The sequence below is a fragment of the Achroia grisella genome, unplaced genomic scaffold, assembly GCF_030625045.1.
Source record: "Achroia grisella isolate CSIRO2021 unplaced genomic scaffold, CSIRO_AGI_Agris_v1 utg784, whole genome shotgun sequence".
NCBI classification, from domain to species: Eukaryota; Metazoa; Arthropoda; class Insecta; order Lepidoptera; family Pyralidae; genus Achroia; species Achroia grisella.
Genome location: NW_026713024.1, coordinates 1,153,703 through 1,178,021, shown reverse-complemented (window position 1 = coordinate 1,178,021; position 24,319 = coordinate 1,153,703). Strand labels below are relative to the sequence as shown.

At 35.5% G+C, this 24,319-nt stretch overlaps 4 protein-coding genes across 4 annotated transcripts in view; 2 read left to right on the top strand and 2 right to left on the bottom strand.

Moving 5' to 3' along the window:
* Positions 1-1,673: 1,673 nt before the first annotated feature.
* LOC131851531 (cleavage and polyadenylation specificity factor subunit 4) lies at positions 1,674-4,714 on the bottom strand. Its single transcript, XM_059202037.1, has 4 exons — positions 4,518-4,714; positions 4,094-4,370; positions 3,341-3,581; positions 1,674-2,190 (listed from the first exon to the last, which is right to left on the bottom strand). Exons 1-4 carry the CDS (start codon positions 4,618-4,620, stop codon positions 1,939-1,941), a joined length of 873 nt encoding a protein of 290 aa, XP_059058020.1. The 5' UTR covers positions 4,621-4,714; the 3' UTR covers positions 1,674-1,938.
* Positions 4,715-5,050: 336 nt separating this feature from the next.
* LOC131851505 (integrator complex subunit 15) lies at positions 5,051-13,106 on the top strand. The gene is made up of 6 exons (XM_059202014.1): positions 5,051-5,292; positions 7,037-7,335; positions 8,612-8,866; positions 10,591-10,732; positions 11,392-11,678; positions 12,826-13,106. Exons 1-6 carry the CDS (start codon positions 5,214-5,216, stop codon positions 12,976-12,978), a joined length of 1,215 nt encoding a protein of 404 aa, XP_059057997.1. The 5' UTR covers positions 5,051-5,213; the 3' UTR covers positions 12,979-13,106.
* Positions 13,107-15,554: 2,448 nt separating this feature from the next.
* On the bottom strand, positions 15,555-16,607 carry LOC131851544 (ribosomal RNA-processing protein 7 homolog A). Its single transcript, XM_059202051.1, has 2 exons — positions 16,417-16,607; positions 15,555-16,343 (listed from the first exon to the last, which is right to left on the bottom strand). The coding sequence occupies exons 1-2, from the start codon at positions 16,490-16,492 to the stop codon at positions 15,586-15,588; spliced, it is 834 nt and encodes a 277-aa protein (XP_059058034.1). The 5' UTR covers positions 16,493-16,607; the 3' UTR covers positions 15,555-15,585.
* A 144-nt stretch (positions 16,608-16,751) lies between these two features.
* LOC131851515 (serine/threonine-protein kinase SMG1-like) overlaps positions 16,752-24,319 on the top strand; it is a 199,222-nt gene continuing 191,654 nt past the window's right edge. Inside the window, exons 1-2 of the mRNA XM_059202023.1 lie at positions 16,752-16,757; positions 16,826-23,662. Coding sequence (XP_059058006.1) covers positions 16,752-16,757; positions 16,826-23,662 — 6,843 coding nt within the window. The remainder of the gene's footprint in view (positions 16,758-16,825; positions 23,663-24,319) is intronic.

Below are 24,319 nucleotides of genomic sequence, written 5' to 3'. Positions count from 1 at the left end.
TAGTGTTCACTTATTTGTTATTTATGTCTTCTTGTATGTAAGTTGTTATCGACGTAATATCGGCTCGTTAGCCATAGCTCCACGTCTTTACTCCGCGGCGCTTGCGCAGGGAATCCCTTCCCTCTTGCGCACGGCGGTCCGTGTACGCTCGGCTCGAGACGATAGATAATAAACTGCTAGTGTTTCCACATACACTACACTACCATATAGTAATTTTTGTAGCTGTGACGTGGTCGTGTGGAATGAGTAGTCATGCTCACTAAAACGTCCAGACATGTGGCGGCGTGGTGGGCCGGGTCAATGGGCTCCCTAAAATATGGTCGAGCGCAGTGATGGCTGGCTCATCCGTCATACTCGTGAACGAGTGCTGCTTGTAGGGACTGGTCTGCTCTTATCACTACGACTGATTTAATCTTATTGCATGATTATATTTGACCCAAAAAATTAGTGCTTGTTGGTAGTTTGTATTCACACGTTTCGACTTGTAAATGTAAACTTACAAGGATTATTTAAAAGAGCAACACACAAGTTTCTTGCTCGTTCTTCTTGTGATGAGACAGCTTTCCGAACGAATGGTAGATAAAAAACAAATTGTTATGACTATTCAAAAGTGCTTAAATTAAGTTTATTTGAATAAATGATTTTCTATTCTATTCTTTTACCCGCGGATTCGCTAGCATACTTCATTACTGGCTGCTAGATGGCGTTGAAGTAGTAAAATGTTGATATTTAAGTTTTTGTTTTTTATAAAATCTTGTATCTCCCGTTCACGGGTAAGTTATCATTGCGGTCATACATATATTAAAAAATAAATAAAAAAGTAGGGGAATTAGGGAATAAAAAACAAGATTTATAATTTATTTTGTTTACTAAAATATTACTTATATATTTTTACTTATTTTTAAGAGCTAGTCGTCGATTATTGGAGCAGTTACTTAAACAAATAACTGTATGTTATTTAACCATGACTGCAAAATGAGGATTTCTTATTTTTGCATTTCATGGCTAAATTTATAATTTATTAAGGAAGCGTCGTGATCTACCGCTTTATTACACGACTTATGACACAGAAAGAGCGTCAGTTCATATCTGGTTCAATTTATATATTCTGTATACCCAATGATGGGAAAAAACGATGAACTTATTTGATTAGATGAACTGTGGTAGACACTTTTCCTGCCGCATTTGGTTTATATAAATATACCTTATTAATATAATCCAACAGGTTTTTAACACGAATATTTTTTTGGCAAATAAAGGTATTTACGTCTCTCGACGTTTCGACTATATAGCATTTGCCATGTTTCGAGATACCTGTTAAATACCTATTTTTGGCATACAATTATTCATGGTAAAACTTTATTTATATTAATAATGTGTATTAAACAAGAAAGTTTAAATATAGCTGAAGAAATGTGGTCAGGTTAAGTCTCGCGTTTATAATGGCTCTAACTGACTGATCTGGGTTAACAGTTCTGAAGATAAATATTACTTATATTGTTAACCAGGTGTTAAGAGGGCTAATTTTATGATATACTAGCTGTACACGAGACTTCGTCCGCATGAAATTTAACTTTATTTTTCTAAAATAAAAGTACTCCTAATAATAAGTACTATAAAACTTCCGTCACAATCGGTCCAGCCATTTTAGAGATTAGCCGGAACAAACAGACAAAACTTGTGAAAATAAATATTTTGGTGTATGTACCGTATTTATATTCATATGCATGTAGTAAAAAATAATTATTACAATATTACAAACAGACACTCCAATTTTATTTATATGTATAGATTATTTGTATTGTAACCACGCGGACGAAGTCGCGGGAACAGCTAGTGTATAATAAAAATGAAGTTATAATCTTATAATTAATGAGTTTTAATCACAACTGGAGTCCTGAAGCCTGTCATATATACATGTGGCTTCATATATTAATACTAGTTAGGTTTTTTATAATTATTCTGATTATTTTGGTTTGCTTGGCTGGATAGGAAGGCCAAGTGACCTTTGGGACATTTGTTAGCATAGTGTCCTTTCGTCCCACATTTAAAGCAGGTAACTTCCTCGAGGGGTTTATGCATGATCCTTGGAAGACCTCTGTTGTTGGTGTCTTCGTTCTCACTGACAGGTTTCACATAACCAAGGGCACGGAATCTTGCTTCCTCTTGCCTTTGAGCTGCTTCTTTTTGCTAAAAATATATTTTTTTATTAATGACACATGTATTTAACTCTCACATATAATGAGAACTTATATTGTACTTATGTTTTGCATCTAATAAAATAAATAACTTTATATGTAACACTACCTAGCTCCTAAGTAGAGTTTGAACTATTAGATAACTTATAAAAAATTGAAGAACTTGTTAATGACAATAACGTTTCTAAAGAAAAAATTAAAATCCATAGCACTGACAATATTATCTGTTTACAGTAATAATGAGTGTGTAGCGATTTCTATGTTGATTATCGCATGCCTCTTACTTGTTATACTGTAATTATTATATAAAAAAAACATCTATTCACACACAAACACACAAGTTTCTTGCTCATTCTTCTTGTGATGCTTCTTCAGATGTTCTGCATTCCGAATGAGTGGTAGAATCAAAATATGACTATTCAAAAGTACTTGTAATGAGTTTATTTGAATATAGATTATTTCTATTTTAGTTTTTTTTTAAACAATATACATTTTTGTATACTTATATACCTTGTAGATAAGCAAGAGAGTTAATTTGCATAACCATCAGTAGTTATTTGGACGTAATATTTTCTGTATACAATAAAATTAATTCCTGACACCTAAAGCCTTACAGCCTCGCTGGTCTAGTGGTATAGCATACCGTTTTAGTATCGGATGGTCGCGGTTTCGATTCCTCGCATGGTACAGTTGCATTCTATGTATTTATTTACAAAAACAAAAAAAAAATATCCATTTATTTATATCAGTTGTCTAGTCCGTCTGTCCATGAAAAACGCTTTACTTAGCTTGGAACTAGCGGGCGCTGTGTGAATTGTCCTGAGATATTATTATATAGCTTTAACATCTATAACATATTAGACATGATATTTCTTCAGAAACATCAATGTATACATTCCTTAGGATTAATGTCATTCCGCATTACTGGGAAATTTTTATGTATTAAAATTACATGTCACATTGTTTGTCCATGATGGACTCCTAAACTACTGAACTGATTGCAAATTTGATTTGCACATTGTGTGCAATTTGATGCAACTTGAAAGATAGGATCTGCTAGTTTAATATCAATAATTATTAATAGAGAAAAATATATAATTTTTTCTCTATTAATATTGAAAATAAAATACAAAACAACTCACTTCAGGGGGTATTTTGTTACAACTGGAAGCTTTATGACCAACTTCGAAGCAATAATGACAAACTGGGAGACGTTTTGCATCTTTCGTTTGTTCAGGGGGTGCGGGCAGTTGGAAACGTGGATGCATGTACTTGCAACTGCCTCCGTCCGGACAGAAGCCAGCGAGGTAGTTCATGCACAGCACACGTCTCACGTGACGGTGGCGACAGTGTGGACCGTGTCTGCAAAACCCACGATCGTACCTGCAAGTTTTTTAAATTGTAATAAAATAAGTTTAGTCTTAAAAGTTTTCCTATAACTAACAAATGACAAATCAGCACATGTTTTTATATTCTTCAATTGGATATAGGTTAATAGATTAGGGAAAGTGTTTATTTCTTCTATAAAATTGCTAGTAGGAGGTAGGTTGATAACATAATTAGTAATTGAAGAGGGAAAAGATTGAATTCTACATGCGATAGATGGAGAGGAGCGAAAGAGGGTGAAAGAAGGACATAAATTTCTGTGATTTTCAAAAGTATATCAAAGTTTAAATGAATAAAGAGTATTTCTATTCTATTTTATAATCTAATTCATTCTATAATAATTATATATTTAATTCTAAATAAAAATAAACAGACATGTAAATAGACACACCTTCACAATAATAATTTAATATATAAAATAATAAGAATCAAAACACATTCGTTTGGCAAAAATGAGTTTGTTTCTAATACATTAAATTTTGCAAATATCACAGATATGTGGTACATACCAAGGGCAGTCTTTAATTTTACTCTCAGGGTCTATGTGTAAGAATGGACACTCCTTATTGTGGCACGCATTAAATCTGGCATAAAAGTAACATTCAGGCATCTTCGACATATCATATTCGTGAAGAAATTCACACTGGTCACCCTTTTTGCAGAGTCCTCTGAGCCAATGTTTACATACTACTGTGCGGTCACCCCGGACGTGTCTGTATGGACACTGCGGGCCATTACCACAGCCTCCAGGCTGCCCGAAAAACTCGCAGACTGCCGCAGTCGATTCTATAAAAGTTAGGTTATATCAATTGGAATGACAGCTTTAATAATAATAGCATTTAGAATTAATTATACCTTTAATAATAGTTTACTATCTTATAATAATCGATCAAAAAGTAAATAAATAAGAACACAACAAAATTAAGAACTTACTGTCCATTCCTGGAAACGGTAAAGGAAGAGCTCCATATTGTTCTTCTAAAGCGTAATCTATGTCAAATTTGATATGATCAACATTTGCAACTATAACTTCCATTTTTAATGGATGATTAGTGTTTTATTAAACCAATTTCTACAATAATAAAATATGTTTTACAGATGTACAAGAAAGTTTTTGCATTTCTGTCGATTTGACAGTTCCACAGATGCAATTTTTTTTGATTCGATTTTTCCCGAGCACAGATAAAAATTGATGCGTGTCACATCTGTGATACCTGAAAGTGACACATGTCACGCTCGCCGAACAATGGAAAAGTGTAGTTGTGGATCTTAGGGCGACCCATCGAAGGTGGAATTTTACTGGAGACACGGTGATAAAAAGAAACTGCTACAATACTTTTATTTTAAATACTTAAAAACAAAATTGAATAAAAACCGATTCTCACCGATTGCATGCCCATGTTGATCTGTGCCCTAGTCTCTGTCGGGTTTTTCGGTACTGATCTGTGCAGTGCAGTATGTAAATAAAAAAACTGTTTATAATTTACATAAATTATTAAATTTATTATTATATGTAGTCTTAATGATCTGTGATTATATTTTTAAAAGTACTTCGTATAATTCAAAGTTAATATTTGAATATTACGTATTAAATATATTCTATTACAAGAAAATAACCCTGTTTTAAAAATGTCTGTGTCCGATATTAAACATGCAATAAAAAAGTATGAATTTCCAGCGAGTGCTAAGGAAGCACTTATTCGAACAGGTTTGTATAAAAATTCTTATTAATAATATACTAACAGACTGATAAAATATTTCGATACTATTCTGCCCTAACCTCCCTGGTTTTCTCATTAAGAAAAGGATGTCCAACTCGGTCTATGATTTTTTCATTTATATGTAATCACAGTTATAATTTTTTTTGTGTGTCATTGGACCATCCTCTATCACCCTACTCACGTTTTGCCAGTAGGTCCTAGCCATTTTGTTAATTGGTAAGCCTACCTTTTGTCTTTGTACCTACCTGTGTGACCAGACCATTTCCATTTCTGTCTTAAAATGGGCTGAAGTGCATCTATACTTTTAGACCAAGGGTCTTCAACGAGCAGCTCGCGGGCCACTTGCTGCCCGCCATTATGTTTTCTGCGGCCCGCCATCATCATGTCAGTAACGACAACAATGAAGTAATAAAGAGTATCTTTAATATAAAATAAATTAAATCTTTATAAAAAAGCTATGCCTATAACTAAGCTTATGGTGCAGCCCGCTACACAGAATAAAATTTTTTGGCTTTCGATTTGTAAAACATTGTTTTTTTTTATTATTATTATTTTATGCAATCCGTTTTTCCAGAGTAGAAGCAGATTTGTTGATTATATTATATCGTGAGATATGATTCTCCATTGAGAATCCAGCCTCAGATATTCCAGCTTATGCCATGTTGTTGAAGTCTAGTATTTTACGTCTCTTAAGACATACCATCAGGCAATGTCCATTGAACAGCAAGTTTATTTGGATGTCTCTGTCTGTTTAGACCATTGTTAAGATAAAGACAAAGAAGCCTTTATACTGTACTTTTTAATACATTTTAGATTTTTTTGTTACATATGCTGGTTGTTCAAATTATTATACCAAACAATATATTTATTTTTAATATTATTATTAGAGCTCTGGGGATCGGCAAGTCATTCCAATATCGAAATAATACAGCGTTACCAAAGTAAGGTGTTAAAGACCATAACCAATGCACCTTGGTATGTAAAAAACCGGGAGGTGCATGACTACACAGAGATCACAACGGTGCATGAAGAGATAAAACACTCCTGTAAGGCTTACTGGCAAAGACTTCAACACCATACCAACCCTTTAGCAACAACTCTCTTGGACTCTAGGAATTACGTATGCAGGCTGAAAAGGTCACATCTGGCTATTTAAAACAGAAGATGTATATAAAAGGAGGACCACATTGTTGGATGTGGTAACTCAAAGCGACAGATAACGAAAGCTATAAAATCTGATAAAAGCTAATAGGCTGATCACAGATAGATAAGAAAAAAAAAATATTATTAGTAGTTGCACAATTTCTCCTTAAATAGATTTTAATTTTTTTTTATAAATTAAATTATATCCAGCAGTACAGAGTGCCTTGCCGCAATGGTCTCCTCTAATTCCTTCCAGCTGTTCTCCAATAGAGGCAGCTGTTAGCTTACCATAGTTAGTAAATTCCTCTCCGATCGATCCCTCGTCGAATTCAAACGAGGATCGATATTATGACGGCCTGAGCCGAGGTTTGAACCCCTAGTGGTGCCCTCAGACTAAAGTCATATTCGTCAGGCAGGAGTTGGCCTTCAGCCGCTCCATAAGTCCTTCTGCGGGTTTGGAGTGCCATCTGCACTCGCCCCCTGACGTCCGGTGAAGCTGTAAAGGCCAGCTGCGACCAACAGCACTAGAGTAGTCCGGAAAAAAAGTTAGTAACTTATAAATAATGGAAATTAAATATTTTTTTACAGAACAAATACTGGCCGGCCGTTCCAGTCCATCAAATAAGTTGATGGATGCAGCAATGGAGATAATATCTGAATTTGTATTCTGCGAGACGGACCGCCGTAGCGGGCGCCGTAGCAGCGGCCTCACTCCACTACAGCAGCTGCAACTTATCGATGTCATCTGTGACTATCTCTCAACTTGCGCTAATGAAACCACAAAGAATACTATATTTTTATCACTCTTTGGAGGCATGGAGAGTCAAAGGAGGTTGAAAGTATTGAGCATACTTGCTAGTATGGCTGTCTCTGCTTCTAGTACTTCTGTAAGTCTTATATATATATTTTTTAATTTAAAATATATATTCAATCCATCATCAACTTATTCAAGTGTATTGTATGAATTGAACGACTCATTTTGCCACAAAAATTATTATTGTTGCTTGTCAAAAATTTCTGTATTATAATTATTATTAAAGATCATCATCATTATCATCATTACAGCCCTAAAGATGTCCATTGCTGAACAAAGGGCACCCCAAAAAAAAAGTTACACCTGTAATAAAACATACCACAGAACATACACACTAACATAGTCTGTGGTAAATTATTATTGAGGAAAAAAGTTTTTTGTGTTATCTGCAATTAGTAACATTGCAATTATGTCTGTATATGTCAGTATGAGTCTGCACTCCATTGAGTGCACAATTTTTAATTTATATAATGTCTGAGCTAGCTAATTGAGTCAGGCAGTCAGTTGAGCTATATACTTCAAGCATGTAGTTAGAAGCTAGCTGGCTTAATTTAAATAGAAATAGACATAATCTTTATTCAAATAAACTTAATATAAGCACTTTTGAATAGTCAAGTTTTTTTATTCTACCATTCATTCGGAATGCAGACTCATCACAAAAAGAATGAGCAAGAAACCTGTGTGTTGCTCTTTTAAATAAATATTGGTTTAATTATATTTACATTAATAAGGATTAGGCATGCGACAATCAACATAGAAACCACTACGCACCTAATCTCTGTTCAATCAGATAACATTGTCAGCGCTATGAATTTAAAGTTAGATATTTTCTACAAAAACATTATTATCATTTATAAATGCTTTAATTTTATAATAAGCTTTTTTACAAAGAAAATATTTTATAACACATTTGAATTTTTTTCTGGCAAGTTGAGTACAGACTCTGGCAGTTTATTGCAAAACCTTACGCAATTTCCATAAAACGAATTACTAACTTTCGTCAAACGGCACTTAGGTTAAACTAGTTTGTTGATATTACGTAAGCTTTTACTAGTGTAATCACCTATTTTTTTAAGAATATTGCCTAATGAATAAATGTGTAAGTGCTATGTTATTACTATTCTTAGTTAGTTAACAGAATATTTGGTATATAAAGCAAATGTGGTTAAAAACAGTCAAACTGTTGCCATCTACTTTCTTTTTATTAATACTTCCTTTTCTAAGGTTGTGTAGAAAAGATTGCAATTACGGTAAAACCTCCTTTTATAACTGTTTTTTTCTTCAATCTTTTGTTTCTTCCCTTGTGTCTACTTTAATATTGGTGTAATAAAACATTAAAAAAATTGTAGGTCCTATTGGCAGTTGGTGTATGGTTACAACAAATGGGTTGCTCATCACCTCAGTCGCTGCAACTGGTGGAGAATGTAATTCGAGACCACTTCTGCCTGAACACGTCCAATCAGATGATGCTCAAGGCGCTCGCCACCACAGCGCCGCAGTTCGTGGCGAACTTCATTACGGCGGTTACTGAGTTGTATCTGCACGATGTACAGGGAGTGAATAAGCTTCCACCGAAAAACCTTTTAGAAATCATCACATCCTGGGTATTAACTTGCATTTTTTTTTATATATATCTATACATATAAATAAAATTGGAGTGTCTGTTTGTAATTTACTGAGCAAAGCCTATTACTCACTAAACGATTACTTGAATGACCAGTGTGCATGGCAATAGTTGTTCATGCACTGAATTTTCATTTAATGTTAGTTTCATTTAATATAGACACCTATATAAATATACATTGTAAATAAACTGGCTTTAAAAAAAAAAAAAGTAATTCAATTGAGTTTCTTGCCAGTTCTTCTCAATTGGATCTATATACCGAACTGGACGGTAGGGAAAAAAATAAAATTATAATGTAAAAATTTGACGTTCATAAGCGGCTAAAATGTCCTACATGAATAAATGATTTTTGAATTTGAATTTGTAATATTGAAATAACCGTTTTTTACTACATGCATATGAATATAAATACGGTGCACCAAAATAACATTTTTTACTATTTTTGTCTGTTTGTCTGTCTGTTTGTTCCTGCTGATCTCTGAAATGGCTGGACCGATTTTGACGGGACTTTTTGGTAGGTAGCTGATGCAGTAAGGAGTAACTTATGCTACTTTTATTTTAGAAAAATTCTCTAAATTTCTTTTTTGTTAAATTCCACGCGGACGAAGTCGCGGGTACAGCTAGTTTTTAAATAAATTACTAAGACTAGCAGAGGGAGGATATGATGATAATATCCCTGGACAATTCACACAACGCCATCTAGTTCCAAGTTAAGCAAAGCTTGTGTTATGGGTGCTAGACAATTAAATTAAATTAGGGATGAAATGGATATCTGGCATTGTTTTCGCTATCCGGCCTGATACCAGATGGATGGTAAAATTGAAAATATTCTCTTTTTTGTACCGTTCAAAGCATCGAACCTGTTTTTTTAATGGATGATTATGAAATAGTGCACCCGCCTGCACTAACAGTTTACACTGGCGGGGCACCAGTGGAGGATGATATAATGAGCATGAGGTCAGGTCTGTTGGTCCATCGTGATAAATTCACTAAGAATTTATCACGATGACTTCCAGGGAGTAACGCGTGGAGATCAACCTGACTTGGCACATTGCTAGCGTTGGAGTATCACGTACGTAGTATGGAGTTCACATTGCTAACAATCCTATTCACCCTGCATCGAACTCATTACCATCGGAGGGGTTGTAAGCGACGCGTACTGTGCCGCAAAACACAAAATAATTAAAATAATGTTTGTCTATGTTATTGTCTCTGCATGCGGTGTCGTGGTCGTTTTTAAAAACTTATAACCGGCGCAACGGACGCCTCGCAGTCTTTACCTAGATGCGATCGACACCACACGTCTTATCTCTAATTAACTTTTATAATATTACTGTGTCGAAAAAAAATCTTAAATCAATTGTCTAAAAGTCTTCGTTTTTTGCCATCACCGTGACCTATCGTATTCTATATCATACATTTGGATCCGGCTCGAAGGACCAAATTTACTGTGTCTAAAATAAATCCAATTGTCTAAAAGTCTCGTTTTTTGGCAGCACCGTGACCTATCATATTCTATACCATACATTTGGATCCGGCTCGAAGGACCAAATGTATGATATAGAATATGGTAGGTCTAATTTAAGAGGTAGGTAGAATTTTATTATTTTGTTTTTTGCGGCACAGAACGCGTCGCTTACAGGACTGTTAAACAGCTACACCACTGAGGCTATTGTATGTAATAAATTTTAATTGCTGTTTCAGGTTTATACAAATCCATCATTGTGCATGTCGGCGCAACTGAATCCGGCCGCACTGCCGAATGGCGCAATACCAATGGCGGCCGTAACGCCACTCGCAGGCCTCATACACTGGTGTTCTTTAGCACCACTCTACATTGATACTGGTACATGCACATTTATTTATTTATTTTCGGAAAACCAAAGCTATTTAGGAATAGAAATAAAAATATAAATAATCTTTATTCAAATAAACTCATTACAAGCACTTTTGAATAGTCATATTTTGATTCTACCACTCATTCGGAATGCAGATTCATCACAAGAAGAACGAGCAAGAAACTTGTGAATTTTGAAACATAGTGATAAATAAAATTGAATCAGACAGGTCACTTACAAGTTTTTACAGATACAAACGTAATCTATACATCTATACATATAAATAAAATTGGATTGTCTGTTTGTAATATTGAAATAACCGCTTTTTACTACATGCATATGAATATAAATACGGTACATACACCAAAATAACATTTTTTAAAATATTTGTTTGTCTGTCTGTCTGTTTGTTTCGGCTAATCACTGAAATGGCTGGACCGATTTTGACGGAACTTTTTTTGGCAGGTAGCTGATGTAAGAATTAAAAATGCTTTACAAGCTCACTATTCCACGCAGATGAAGTCGCGGATACAGCTGGTTAATTAATATATGATGTTCATAATCATCTGCTTCTTCCTTATCCATTTTATTTGGGGTCGGCGTAATATAAAGTTAATTAATATATATGGCAAATATAATATTATTTACCTTTAATAGTATTTTTCAGATTCAGAAATGGTAGAAGTGACAATACCGTTCAAGAAAATAAAAATAGAAGGCCAGAAAGAACAGTCGGTTGTCAAGAATTTCGTCAATAAATCATTGACGGAGTCTGAATTGTATATCAAGCTGCATCTAGGCGTGCTGCACAGTTTGAGAGCTGGAAGGAGAACACACGGTCCCCCAACTGCTGTCAATGCTCAGCATCTGGCGGGACTGACGCCACTGGTGCAGGGGTACGCACACCAGCTGTTGAAGAGAGGTGTCAAACTGCACACAGATGACAAGCTGCAGGTATAACTGTTTGATTTGTTTTTCAACCGACTCCTATAAAGTAGGAGGTTCTCAAGGTCCCCGTTCATTAAGTCACTCTTTAAAATAATATTTGTTATGAAAACAGCTAACATATAATTTTGAATGCAGCTGTCTTTAGGGGACTGTATTTACGACAATAGGATTTGAGCAAGAAATTGATAATTTGGAAGGCACTCACCTTGTACTGCGAGGATTGCCGGTTCGGTTTCAGCAAGGCTTCCCAGAACTCCGGGCTTGTCCGAACTTTTGAACGGGTTACCTGTTTACCGCCAAAACCGACAATAGGTGCTTTCCAGTATCAACTCTTGCGTTCCTTTATTATTTCGTACTTAAACTAATAATATTCACGAATTTAGTTAACAAATCTATATAAAATATCGACAATTACGACAGCGATAATCAGAACACTTTTTTCGACAACGACAAAGGCGAAACGACTCCCGCCCTCGTAATCTCTTTTTATTTTTTTACTTTTTTTTATTATTTACGGCATTGGATATCGCGATAATGTTGCCGTGCGTATTATTGTGAATAGTGAACAATATTTATTGTACAGTTTTTTTTTTTTGATAATTGTATGGTGTATCTGCCTGCGGGGCACCAGTGGAGAATGATTAGATGAACATGAGGTCAGGTCAGCTAGCCCATCGTGACAAATTCATCAGGAATTTGTCATACTGATGAATTTGTCACAATCGGCTAGCTGACATGTGGAGGTGACATGGTGCATTGTTAGCAATGTAGTTATTTACATTACTAACATACTAACAACCCTCATTATTGTTCTGTTTGATACCTACATTGATATATTTAATGGTTTATATATATAATAAATAAATTTAAATTAATATATAATAGATTGATATATAATATACCTACTTAATATAACCATAAACTGGAACTTTCAGGGGGGAAGGGAACTGTTAGTGATGAATTATAAATCCCATTGGAAGAAATCGTAATAAATTCCTGAATGGTGATTTTTCCGCTAACTTACCTGACCTCATGCTCATCTTATCCTCCGCTGGTGCCCCGCCAGCGTAAATCGTTAGTGCAGCCGTGCATTATTCCATTATCATCCGTAACAACCATAAATTGGATTACTGTCATGTGCGTTTGTTTTCAGGACTGTCTGGACAGAATAGGACAAGCAGTTCAAGTGGCACTAGCTAATGGATGTGTGTATGGCAACATTAGTAATCTACTCACCTCATTGGACACATTGCCAGAGAACCGGCTACTGAGGATTATCATCAAAACTCATCAGCAAGCGATCTGACGTGTACTATAAAATTGTGGTTACATGTTATTGAGATTGTGGGACTGTAAGTGTGATGGTTGGTGCATTCAACAATAATTATGGCAACATTAGTAATCTACTTACCTCATTGGACACATTGCCAGAGAACCGGCTATTGAGCATCATCATCAAAACTCATCAGCAAGCCTTCTGATGCTTATAACGAAAATGTGATATATTATAGTCATACTATCAAAGTCTGGTCGCTGAACAGTCAACAGTAGGCTTCCAAACTATATCGGCGGCCTCGGTGGTCTATCGGTTTAGTAGACCGCCTTACTTCCAATCGTGGTTCGATTCCTTGCACGGTACAAACATTTGTATTCATGATTATGATTATTTGTATCGGTCTGATAGTTTTCTACAAATATTAGGTATGTATTTTAAAAAAACTTTGTATTTATATCAGTTGTCTAATACCTATAACACTACCTCTGCTTAACTTGGAACTAGTTGCTGTGTAAATTGTCCTGAGATATTATATCTAAACTCCTCATTGTCTAAAGCTCTAAACAGTTAGAGAAATGAGTCAGCCACAGTAACTCCGTTGCTAGATAGCTTTTAGTACAGTCATTTCTGCGACTTGTGACTGAATTTTGTATATAATTAAGTACATAGAAATAGCAAGACAGATAATAACAGAGACATATATTATTAATTGGAAATTTACAATTATAAGTTGTAATTTTTCAAAATTAGGAGCAATTTTGAAAAATTTGGCTCCATGTGTAAGGTAACAGGCAATAAAAAATATTATGAATTGCGTATGTATATTTTTATTTATTTAAATAACTTTAATGCACGTCATACACAGGTAAAAAGTACATATGGCGGACTTAACACCTAATGGCATTTTCTACCAGTCAACCATGAGTATGTTGAAACATGTAACATTTTTTAATTACCTATGGAGGTTCAGAGGGAGTGAAAATATATATTATTCCTGACTATAATGCTTTTGGCCGCAATTACCCTTTACTTAGAGAAGCTATCTCTGACTCTGGCCGCCGTAATTTCGATGCCCGTTTCAATTTGGAGGGCGGATCGATCGGAGAGGAGTGTAAATATATTGTAGAAATCATATAAACTAATATGGTGGATTTTGTTTTGGCGAAAGTAAAATTCGGAAACAGAAATCATTACAAAAATGTACTTTATTTAAACAATATATTTATTAAACTAAACTCACAAAGTTATGAGCACTCGGGTGAAGTACTACACTATTAGTAGTTGGTTATTATTATTATTTTTATACCACGTAGGTGGCAAACATGCATACGGCCCATCTGATGGTAAACGGTTACCGTAGCCTATGGACGCCTGAAACACCAGGGGTGTCACATGCGCGTTGCCGACCCTTAAGAAACCTTAATAATACCTTCTTGAAAAAACTCCTGCTGTAGTCTCTCGAGAAAACCTCGGCAGGTAGTTCATACCACAATCTAAGTCTACGCGGGAGGAAGCTCCTCTGAAACCGCACTGTCCGAGACCACTTAGGTTCCAGCGTGTGGGGATGAATTCCCTGTCGATGGCGAGCGGTGCGATGGTAAAAGGTGGCCGTAGGCATCATGTCAAACAATTCATTAGAACACAGTTCGTTATATATTCGGTAGAACATACAAAGCGATGCGAGGTCTCGCCTCAAGCTAAGTGGTTCGATACCGTTTGAGAGATTGGGATCATCGACAATTCTCATAGCACGTCTTTGAACCAGGTTAAAAGGACCGAGCTGGTATCCAGGTGCTCTTGCCCAAAGGTGAGAGCAGTACTATAGTTTATTGCTATAGTGGTAGTGTAGTAGGGCTGTGTGGATGCGGCGGTCTTTTGCGTGCATCCTCGCGAATATCCCTGGGTAATACCTGAAAATCAGTTGTTTGCTGCTCGAGCAAACTGAGATGCCTTTTTGAGTATAACCTAAACATTATATTTTTTTTGCACATCCAACAATTATTCTCAGCATTAGCTATGATTGACTAGTAGAATGGAGGAAATACCGCATTATGTTAAGTCTGCCAAATGTACTGTGTGCTTAATGCACAATAGTTAAATAAAAATTACTTATATGTTGTTTGTACTTATATTGTATTTGTTAACTGACCAATATAGTTGTATTTACTTTGTATCTTTTTCTTAATATTACTGTACCTTATGTTCTTTAACGTAAATAAAAGTTCTATCTATTATTATCTAATATTTTTGGAGTCATGGCGGAGTTGTAAATAATAAGCAGGAACTGATTGTATAACTGTTGGGATTCATAATTTTAGTTCTATATTATATAGTTTTTTAATGAATTGTTTTATTATTTAATGCACATCCTATAATATGAGTTTTTATTGGATGAGCATGTAAGTGAAGACCTTTCTGTTTACTAGCGCATGACATCAGTTAGCCTAATTTATCCGAAATTATCCATGTGCAATGTGCTCATCCATCACGGGCACTTGCTAATAACGTTAAATTATTTAAGGATTGAGTAATATTTGGAACTTTGTACCTATCTGAATATCAAGGATATATTACTAAATTATTACTTGAAGTTGTAGTTATAAATACAAAATGCCAATGTTTTAACTAAAATTTATTTCAAAATGGCTTAAATCTACGGCTCTGTTTGATTTGCGCTATTTTCTTTTTGTCTTCTTCGAACTTCTGTCTCAGTGCAACAATGTGTTTCATTTTAGATTCCCTAATTTGGAATGTATAAAAGTTCTTCAATTCCTTTCTCTTTTTATTCCTCTCTTCTTTTGCCATTATTTTGTTTTCCACTTTCTCTGTCCTAGCAAAACTTTGAACTTTCCCTCTCTTGGTGACAGTGATCCAGCCTTCACTGTCTTCCTGTTCTAATTGTTTTTCCTTCTTCTCATTAATATTTGCCTCTTTATCATGGAGTTTCATAAATTCTTCTAACTTTTCTTTAAGAACTTTAGGCAATAAGACGCTGCTATTATATTCTTCAATCCATTTATTCATGCCAAGTTTTATTTTATACTCTTCTGAATTCAGTGGATGTAAACACTTTAGTTTTAATGCTTTATCTAATTCAGACACTTTCTTGAATACTACATAAGCCACTCTAAAAGAGGGGCTGGCTACATCCTCAATGAATTTCCTTGTACTTTTATTGTCTGCTCCACTAGGTTTCAATAAAAATTGCACTGATTCTATATCACCAGCTTCTTTAAAAGCGTTCTCAATACCCTTTTCATCAGCGTACGGTGGTATATTTAGGATAAGTAAAGTTCTTCCTGAAGGCTTGTCTTTCGTGTGATCTCGCACTGCATGCTCCTTCAAATATATTGTATGTGGCGATGTTGAATCTTCTGTCAGTTTTAGCTCCAAAGCTGAAATAAAAACCATATAATAATTTTACGATGTTTTGTTATTCATATATATTTTCAATATAAAAATACAAACCCTTAAATTCGTGTTTAATATGTTTTGGGGTTTTCATTGTTTTTATTTTATTCCTATTTTCTATATTTAATTTCATTTTGACTGACTATTGAGCTCACATGAATAGATAAAAACATAAATTTAAAGAATGTTTACACATTATTTCATTTGAGGTTATATTTAATTGCTTTTTAAAAATGTACAGATTAGATCAAAGCAAAAGCTCAAATGTATACAGCCAACATAATTTTTTTTTCTTAAAACGTATCGTCACTATGATTATTGGAACGAACCATAACCAAAAAGTAAAATATACATTTGCGTTTGATGTTGAGTACTGACACTGACAATTCAACATGACAGTAAGTCTGATTGACAGTTTTTTAAGTGAATTTTGTCTATGCTACTTTCCTGTTGACTGTTGGCGAAGTTCTTTCTGTTTTGTCCGTATTTTAACTTAATTTTACGGCCATGTGTGGTAATAAATACGTATTTAATCAAAGTTCTAGTGATGCTATCCACCACTGCAAATAGTAAATTAAAAAATCCAAAGGGTTCGGAGAACTCCGAGGCCCAAGAGCGGGACGAAATAGGACAAGAAAACACAACGGATGATAAGGTCAGAGGTTATGTTAGTCCATACGATACATCATCGTCGTTCGGAGGCCCTTCCAGAGATGGCCGGATCCGATTCCGAGGACGGGTTACCGAGTTCCGGCATTCCCGAGGGGGTGGTCGTGGCGGCAGGGGCCGAGGAGGATTCCCGCCCAGAGGTGATCGTGATCCTCTCGACGGTTCCTATAAATACAACGAATCGTTAGGCCAGTCGAACAGTGACTCTTGGTCCCAGGGAAACAGTAACAAATATTATGAGAGATCGGAACTGGTAATGAATCTTCCTGAAGATCCACGCATATCTAAACTGTTGCGCCGCCTTTGCGCTGAAGTGGACGTTGAGAAGTCTCTTGTAATATGTAGTAAATTGCAGGATGCTATAATGTTACCAGAAAATGCTCGATACATAAGAAGAGCTTATGAAATCTTAGTGGAGTCCTTATTGGATGTATTCTATGATGCTCCTGGTCCTGAAACAAAAGAGGGAGCTGCAGTTGTTCTCGGCAGAATCGGCTATGTTATGGGCCCAGATTTTAAGAAACATCTTGACTGGTTTGTATCTACATATGCAGTACATAACATCTCTGTAAAACATTTGTTGACACTCTCCTTCTCGGAGACATTTCAGTTGGATTATGAGACCCTTAATTTGTCTGATTTTGCAGACTTAACATTGAATAAACTACAGACTATCATTGAAGGCACAGACTCAGCGGATGTGTTCATTGCTGCTATAAATGTAATGATTATGATGTCAAATTCTTATCCAGAGCATTTTGCTAATCATTTTGTTGACATTGTTGACATTCTAGTGGGCTGGCATGTGGACAATGCTCAGCCAAGGAAAATAAAAGATTTTGCTCTCCAGTCACTCCTGAAACTGAGCCGGCATTGGCAGGCAGATGTTGGGTTTTCAGTCAACATGCTTTATCAATTTGTCGAAGACATGGTGGCATATTCAACAGCTCTAGATTCTGATAAAAGTGACGATGATGCTGAAATGGCATCCCAAGATGACTCCCTGCAAAAAATTACATCATTTCTGAATGTCTTCAATACTGTTGTGAAGAGTTTGGGTACTCTTCTTAGTCCAAATATTTCACAAACAGCTACATGGTCATTTCTAACTGAATCATTTACAAAAATTCTACAAGTGTTGACAAAAATTCTCAATGAAGAGGCCGATTCGGACATAATATTGTCAGGTAATGAATGCATTATTTTGTTACTTAAACTTTTACAAACAAAAACTTCTTGTTACACCCCTGCCCTGTACACATTGATCTACATGGAAATGACAAAATTCCTGCAAGGTGATGAAAGTGTTTGTCTTAGTGTTGTAAATTTAATATCAAATACTATAAGAGAGATTGCATCAAACCTACCAATCAAATTTATTATGCAGACAATAGGCCCTGAATCACTTTTACGTCCTTTGCGTTATTCAGAAAGCTCTCAAATACTGCATGGTGTTCTCTCAGTATATAGCAATCTTTTGAATTTGAAGAATATTCCACTTTTGCAAGAAACATACAAGTTTGTTTTGATGGACATTCAGAATTCCTACTCTATTATTATACCAGATATACAAATAGTAAAGCCTGAGTATGTTGAAGAAGTTACAATGGAAGATGCTGAAAAAAATGTGATATTTTACCTACAATGTTTATCAGAGCTTGCAAATGCAAGTAATTCTATAATTGGAATGTGGGCTCTACAGCCTAGTATACTAGAATTGCTAGCTATTAAAATGTGTCCCCATAACAAAATCTTGATGAGGCAAAAACCTGCACTCCAGTATTCTGTATTGTACTTACTTTACTCTCACTGCAAGAAAAATAACCACTTCATTGCTTCTAGTGATTTGGTGACAAACACACAGCAAAGGACTGGGGATATATTTGGACTGTCTAATCTTAATTTGGGGGAAGTATCAGGCTCAAGTCCTACATCGGGACACCTTGCTGTAATATTGAACACATTAAGTGTGATATTAGATGAAGAGGTTCCCAAAGAAACTTTACTGTTGGTATTAAACTGGATATCGGATATATTTGTTCAACTGGACAAATATCTACCAAATGTGAGCATAGCAAAAGGATTTGTTGTACTAATAACAAATATGCTATCCCTGGCATACAACTTTGATGATGATATTGTTTTGTTGGTTATGAAGAACTGCCAACATTTATTGAAAAATAAATCTCTATCATGGAATCTCATAGTGGTGAAGACCATAGTTACACTCTGTATGTTACATATTGATAATCAAAACAAAGCTTTATCGAATGTATCAAAAGAGGTGTTATTTGAATTACCATGGGACATAGTGCAGCAGGAATTAGACAAACAGGTTGTGAAAGTGTTTGTTAGCAGGAAATTGATTCTGAATATATTAAATAATGACACAAAAGCTAATTCCTTCAAGGAGTACCTCATGAATGGATCATTCTCAATGCTATCCAATCAACACTTCAAAGCTATCATGAATAGTATATTACAAGTATCTTTTGAGAATAACAGTTTTTTTGTTGATGTCTTCCTGGCAACATGGCCATTGCAAAGTCATGATGTTGATGAGAATAATCTTCTATTTTTTAGACAGTGTGCTACATCTTTTTCGTCTATATGTATTGGTTGGGCTTTATCGGAATTAGCTCAGACTTGTGTCTCTTTGAAGCTGAGAACTATATTAGGTAAACCCCAAGAAACATTTATGAAAATTGAAGGGGTCTTGAAAAGTATAGCTAGAGATATATCGTCATTGGAAACAAAATATACAGTCACTAACCAGCAACAATTAGTAGACATTGTTGCTGCAGAAGAAACCAGATCACGTCTCATTACTGATTTCATGACGTTTTTAGAAAAGTACATTTACAATGCTGCTGAAGGAACTGCAATAGTATTGCCAGCTGTACAAAAACCAGTCAGAACATTTTTCCATACTAACTGGTCTACTTGCCGTGAATGGCTTACCAGAGTACGGCCTGCGGCACTCGCTGTAAGTCTTTATGCTGGAAATTTTGGTGCGGCCATATACCATGCATCACTTATATTACAGACTGCTGCGAAGTCTAATACAAATATTGACATAGAAGCAATTACAATGAGTGTAGCAAGAGCTTTAATAAAAATTGAAGAACCTGAAGTTTTACATGGTCTCTACATTTGGGTAAAGCAAACATTTGATAAAAAAATTCCTTGGTTAAAAGGAGCTGCAGAGCAAGCTAATGCTAAATATGAATCGGCAGTTGAGTATTACAAAAAACTTAACACCAATATCGCATGTGACAATGAAACAGAAGGAGAAGAAAATTCTCAGATAGATACAAGAGTTTCCAGATTCATAGATGAACAGGTTATGGACAGTTACAAACAAATACAAAGCTGGGAGGATATGCAAAAATGGAAAGAGAGTCAACAAAAGCATGCACAGAATTCTCAGTGGAATTCATTTTCAGTATTGAGCATGTTTGACGAGGGTAGTGAATTATCTCAGAATTTAAGCAACTGGGACATACTTGATACTGATGCTACTGATATTTCAAAGAACACTTGTTCCTATCAAGGTTTGCTAAACAAAATTGAATCTACATTAGTATGTACTGCTGTTAACATTTGCTATTCTGACTATTCTAATAAATACGAAAAATTATTAAAAGACTGTGAATTACTCCTTAATGCAAGCATGGAAGAATTTTCAAGAACTAATACTATACATTTTCTAAAAGAAATTGCGGTATTACAATTAGCAAATAAGGGATTGAAGAATGTTATAACAAATGGAAAAGCAATATCCAATCCATTTAAACCATCTGTTATTAAGGAGAATAAGTATGTCACTGAACTCAGGAATCTTAGCAGAATCTTGTGGTGGAATCAATATTTTACGAAATTAAATATGACTGATGAGAATATTTTCTATTCTGAATGTCTTCGACTGGATGTCGTAAAAAGTGCGAGGAAAAACTCTAACTTGATCATGGCTAAAAGAGAACTTTTAAAGTATTTTAAACAGAACTCTGCTTTCCAAATTTGTCTAGGAAATATAAATAACTTGGCTGAATTAGGTGACGTTTTGCTAATGTCAACTAATACCTACGACTTAGATATTTGGACGTTAAATAATACAACGGCGTTGGTGGAACTCTGCAAAATCACGTATGCGAAAGAAGATACTAAAACAAGGGCTATAAATTTGTGTGCCAGCATCTCTCTAGGATTTTCCCAAAGGCTTGCAATGGGTGAACAAAATTATGAACTCAGAGAAAAAGGTACTAGAATGTTATTAACTCTTTCCAAATGGGTGCAAAATGATAGTGACAACATTTTAGAAGTTGATTCGCCTTTATTGAAACTAGTGTCTGCACTGCCTGAAATTGGTTTAGTCGATAACAACATATCAGAAAATGTTATACCTGTGTCAGATTCTGCTGTAGGAAAGTTATTACAGTTTGGAGTTAATCAGTGTCCTGGTCTGGCAAAGGCTTGGGCAAACTTTGCAGGTTGGTGTTTTAGATGGGGTCGGAAAATGGTTGAATTTAGTTCTAAGACCGGGGAACAGTTAACAGAAAATGATAAATTACAAATAGAGAGTGTAATGATTGGTTGCTCTCCTCAAGATTTTGATGCAGTTTGTGAAATATTGTCTAAAACAAAGGCCACATGTGACGATGAAGATATTGATTGGAATGAGATTAACACATCTGAGATGATAGAAAGTCAGTTACGTACTGTTCCATCTTTGAGTAAAGCTTTTCCTGAACACCTCGCTTTACTGGTGGACATTTGGCGTCAAGCACAGAAAAGAGTCTTTTCCTATTTTGAATTATCAGCTGACGCATATTTTAAATTCTTACAACTTATTTGTGCCGCGGACTATATTAATCATAGTGGCGAAAACGCTGTTGTCAATGCTACATTACGATTATTGCGTTTGATTGTAAAGCACGCTATGGAATTACAAACTGTTCTCGAATCTGGCTTAGCTAATACACCGACGCAGCCTTGGAAAGTCATCATTCCACAACTCTTTTCGAGACTTAATCATCCTGAAACATATGTAAGGAAATGCGTTTCCGATCTATTGTGCAGGCTTGCTGAAGATACTCCACACCTAATCACATTTCCAGCCGTTGTGGGCGCGGTGGAAAATGAACAGAATAGTATAACAGAACTGAATACTAGATCTTTCTTGTCTAATGATTCAAACAGTGGAGAAGACAATTGTGATTTGGAAGATGCTGCAAGTGACAAAGTAGTCAATAACGAACTAAACTCTTGTTTCTTAGACATGGTGGAAACGCTGTCTAAACAAGCTCCAAAAACTATCCTACAAGTTAAATTATTGGTAAAGGAGCTACAGAGAATTAATTTACTGTGGGATGAATTATGCTTGGGTACTTTGGCACAACATCATTCTGATTTTAGTAAACGACTGTCACAACTAGAAGCCGAAGTCATTAAAGTGAAGAATAATGAAAACCTCTCCTCAGAAGATAAAGAAAAACTAATTCAAGAAAAACATCGCATAATATTCGAACCCATAGTCTTCGTATTAGAAAATTTGAATCAGATTATCTCTGCAAAACCTGAAACGCCTCATGAAACTGCGTTCCAGAATAAATTCCAGAGTATTATGAAAGACGTCATTGATAAATTAAAACATCCTGTTAATCCTGAGAAACCTCAAGAGTCTTGGGCTCCGCTTAAGCAACTTCAGATAACACTGCAGCAGAAGGTAAATAAAAGGACTTCGTATATTTTGAAAATGTCCGATATAAGCCCAATTTTAGCAGAATTGAAAAATACAGTTATAACTATGCCAGGAGTACATACCAACCAAAGAACTGTCAGAGTTACTATAAAATCAATAGAAAATAACGTGTCTATTTTACCAACAAAAACGAGACCGAAAAAATTAATATTCTATGGTTCCGACGGCAAGGCTTACACTTATCTTTTCAAAGGTTTGGAAGATTTACACTTGGATGAGAGAATAATGCAACTATTATCAATAACAAATACAATGATGGCGCGTGATTCTGAGAGTAATGACAATCAAACATACAGAGCGCGTCACTATTCGGTAATACCGTTAGGGCCTCGTTCTGGGCTCATCAGCTGGGTGGACAACGTAACTCCACTCTTCGCTTTATATAAGCGGTGGCAGAACCGTGAAGCTGCAATTTTATCTGCTAAAACGAACAAAACCGTCAATGTGTTACGACCATCCGAGCTGTTTTATAATAAACTTAATCCACTTCTCAAAGAGGCTGGCGTATCGACTGAGAACAGAAAGGAGTGGCCTGTATCGATATTGAAACAAGTACTACAGGAGTTATCTGCAGAGACCCCTCGGGATCTTTTATGGAGGGAACTGTGGTGCGGGAGTGTGACCTCTGAGCAGTGGTGGCAGATGGTGCGGCGTTACAGTTACTCTGTCGCGGTGATGAGCACAATCGGTTATATTATAGGCCTTGGCGATAGGCACTTGGACAATGTTCTTGTTGACCTCACATCCGGTGAACTAGTGCATATAGACTATAACGTGTGCTTCGAGAAAGGCAAGACTCTTCGCGTACCAGAGAAGGTGCCGTTCAGGATGACTCCGAACTTGGTGACGGCTCTTGGTGTGACCGGCGTTGAGGTGAGTGTATTTCCTTTCTATATTTGATTAGTGATCACATTTGGGATAAGTTATTTAAGTATCAATCTAAACTATAGGTATATGTAGTGAAAACGCCAAATAAATTCTGTTTATATATGTAAGGTGTTTTATATAAATATCTGTAAGCCATTTGTTGGCCGTCTGGTTGTTTGCCATTCTTAGACCCAGTAGATTAATAATCAATTATTATTGGTTACTGAAATTGTAAATATGATTTCGATTCGTTCGTCATTATCGTTATTAGTCATTGATTTATTTCTTATCTCACTACACAAATATTACTCGATATTTATTTTTGGAGTACCTAATTTTAAAAAGTGTGGTGCAATATGACGCAATGTAATTTGTCTGGATGACATTTACACCTTTATGCTAATTTTAATATTCAGCCATTTAAAATAACGAAGTGACAGACTTCCGATTCTGTACCGAACCGGCGCGGCGGTCCGATTCTGTACCGAAGCCGCAACAGTGTCTAGTATGAACATGTTGTCTTGTTTACAATTGATTTGATATAATCTAATAAAATGAAGACGAATTCTGATTTTCAAGATATACCCTCTAAGTTAAGGCAGTGAATGAAGTAGATTAGATTGGATACAACAAAGTTAATAGTTGTAGCTAATAAATGAAATT

Coding starts and splice junctions, on each gene's coding strand:
- LOC131851531 (XM_059202037.1), bottom strand. CDS start 4,620: ATGGAAGTTATAGTTGCAAATGTTGATCATATCAAATTTGACATAGAT. Junction 4,371..4,517: donor ACCGTTTCCAGGAATGGACA/GTAAGTTCTTAA, acceptor TAACTTTTATAG/AATCGACTGCGGCAGTCTGC. Junction 3,582..4,093: donor AAAATTAAAGACTGCCCTTG/GTATGTACCACA, acceptor AAAAACTTGCAG/GTACGATCGTGGGTTTTGCA.
- LOC131851505 (XM_059202014.1), top strand. CDS start 5,214: ATGTCTGTGTCCGATATTAAACATGCAATAAAAAAGTATGAATTTCCA. Junction 7,336..8,611: donor TCTCTGCTTCTAGTACTTCT/GTAAGTCTTATA, acceptor AAAAAATTGTAG/GTCCTATTGGCAGTTGGTGT. Junction 11,679..12,825: donor ACACAGATGACAAGCTGCAG/GTATAACTGTTT, acceptor GTTTGTTTTCAG/GACTGTCTGGACAGAATAGG.
- LOC131851544 (XM_059202051.1), bottom strand. CDS start 16,492: ATGAAATTAAATATAGAAAATAGGAATAAAATAAAAACAATGAAAACC. Junction 16,344..16,416: donor TATTAAACACGAATTTAAGG/GTTTGTATTTTT, acceptor TTTTTATTTCAG/CTTTGGAGCTAAAACTGACA.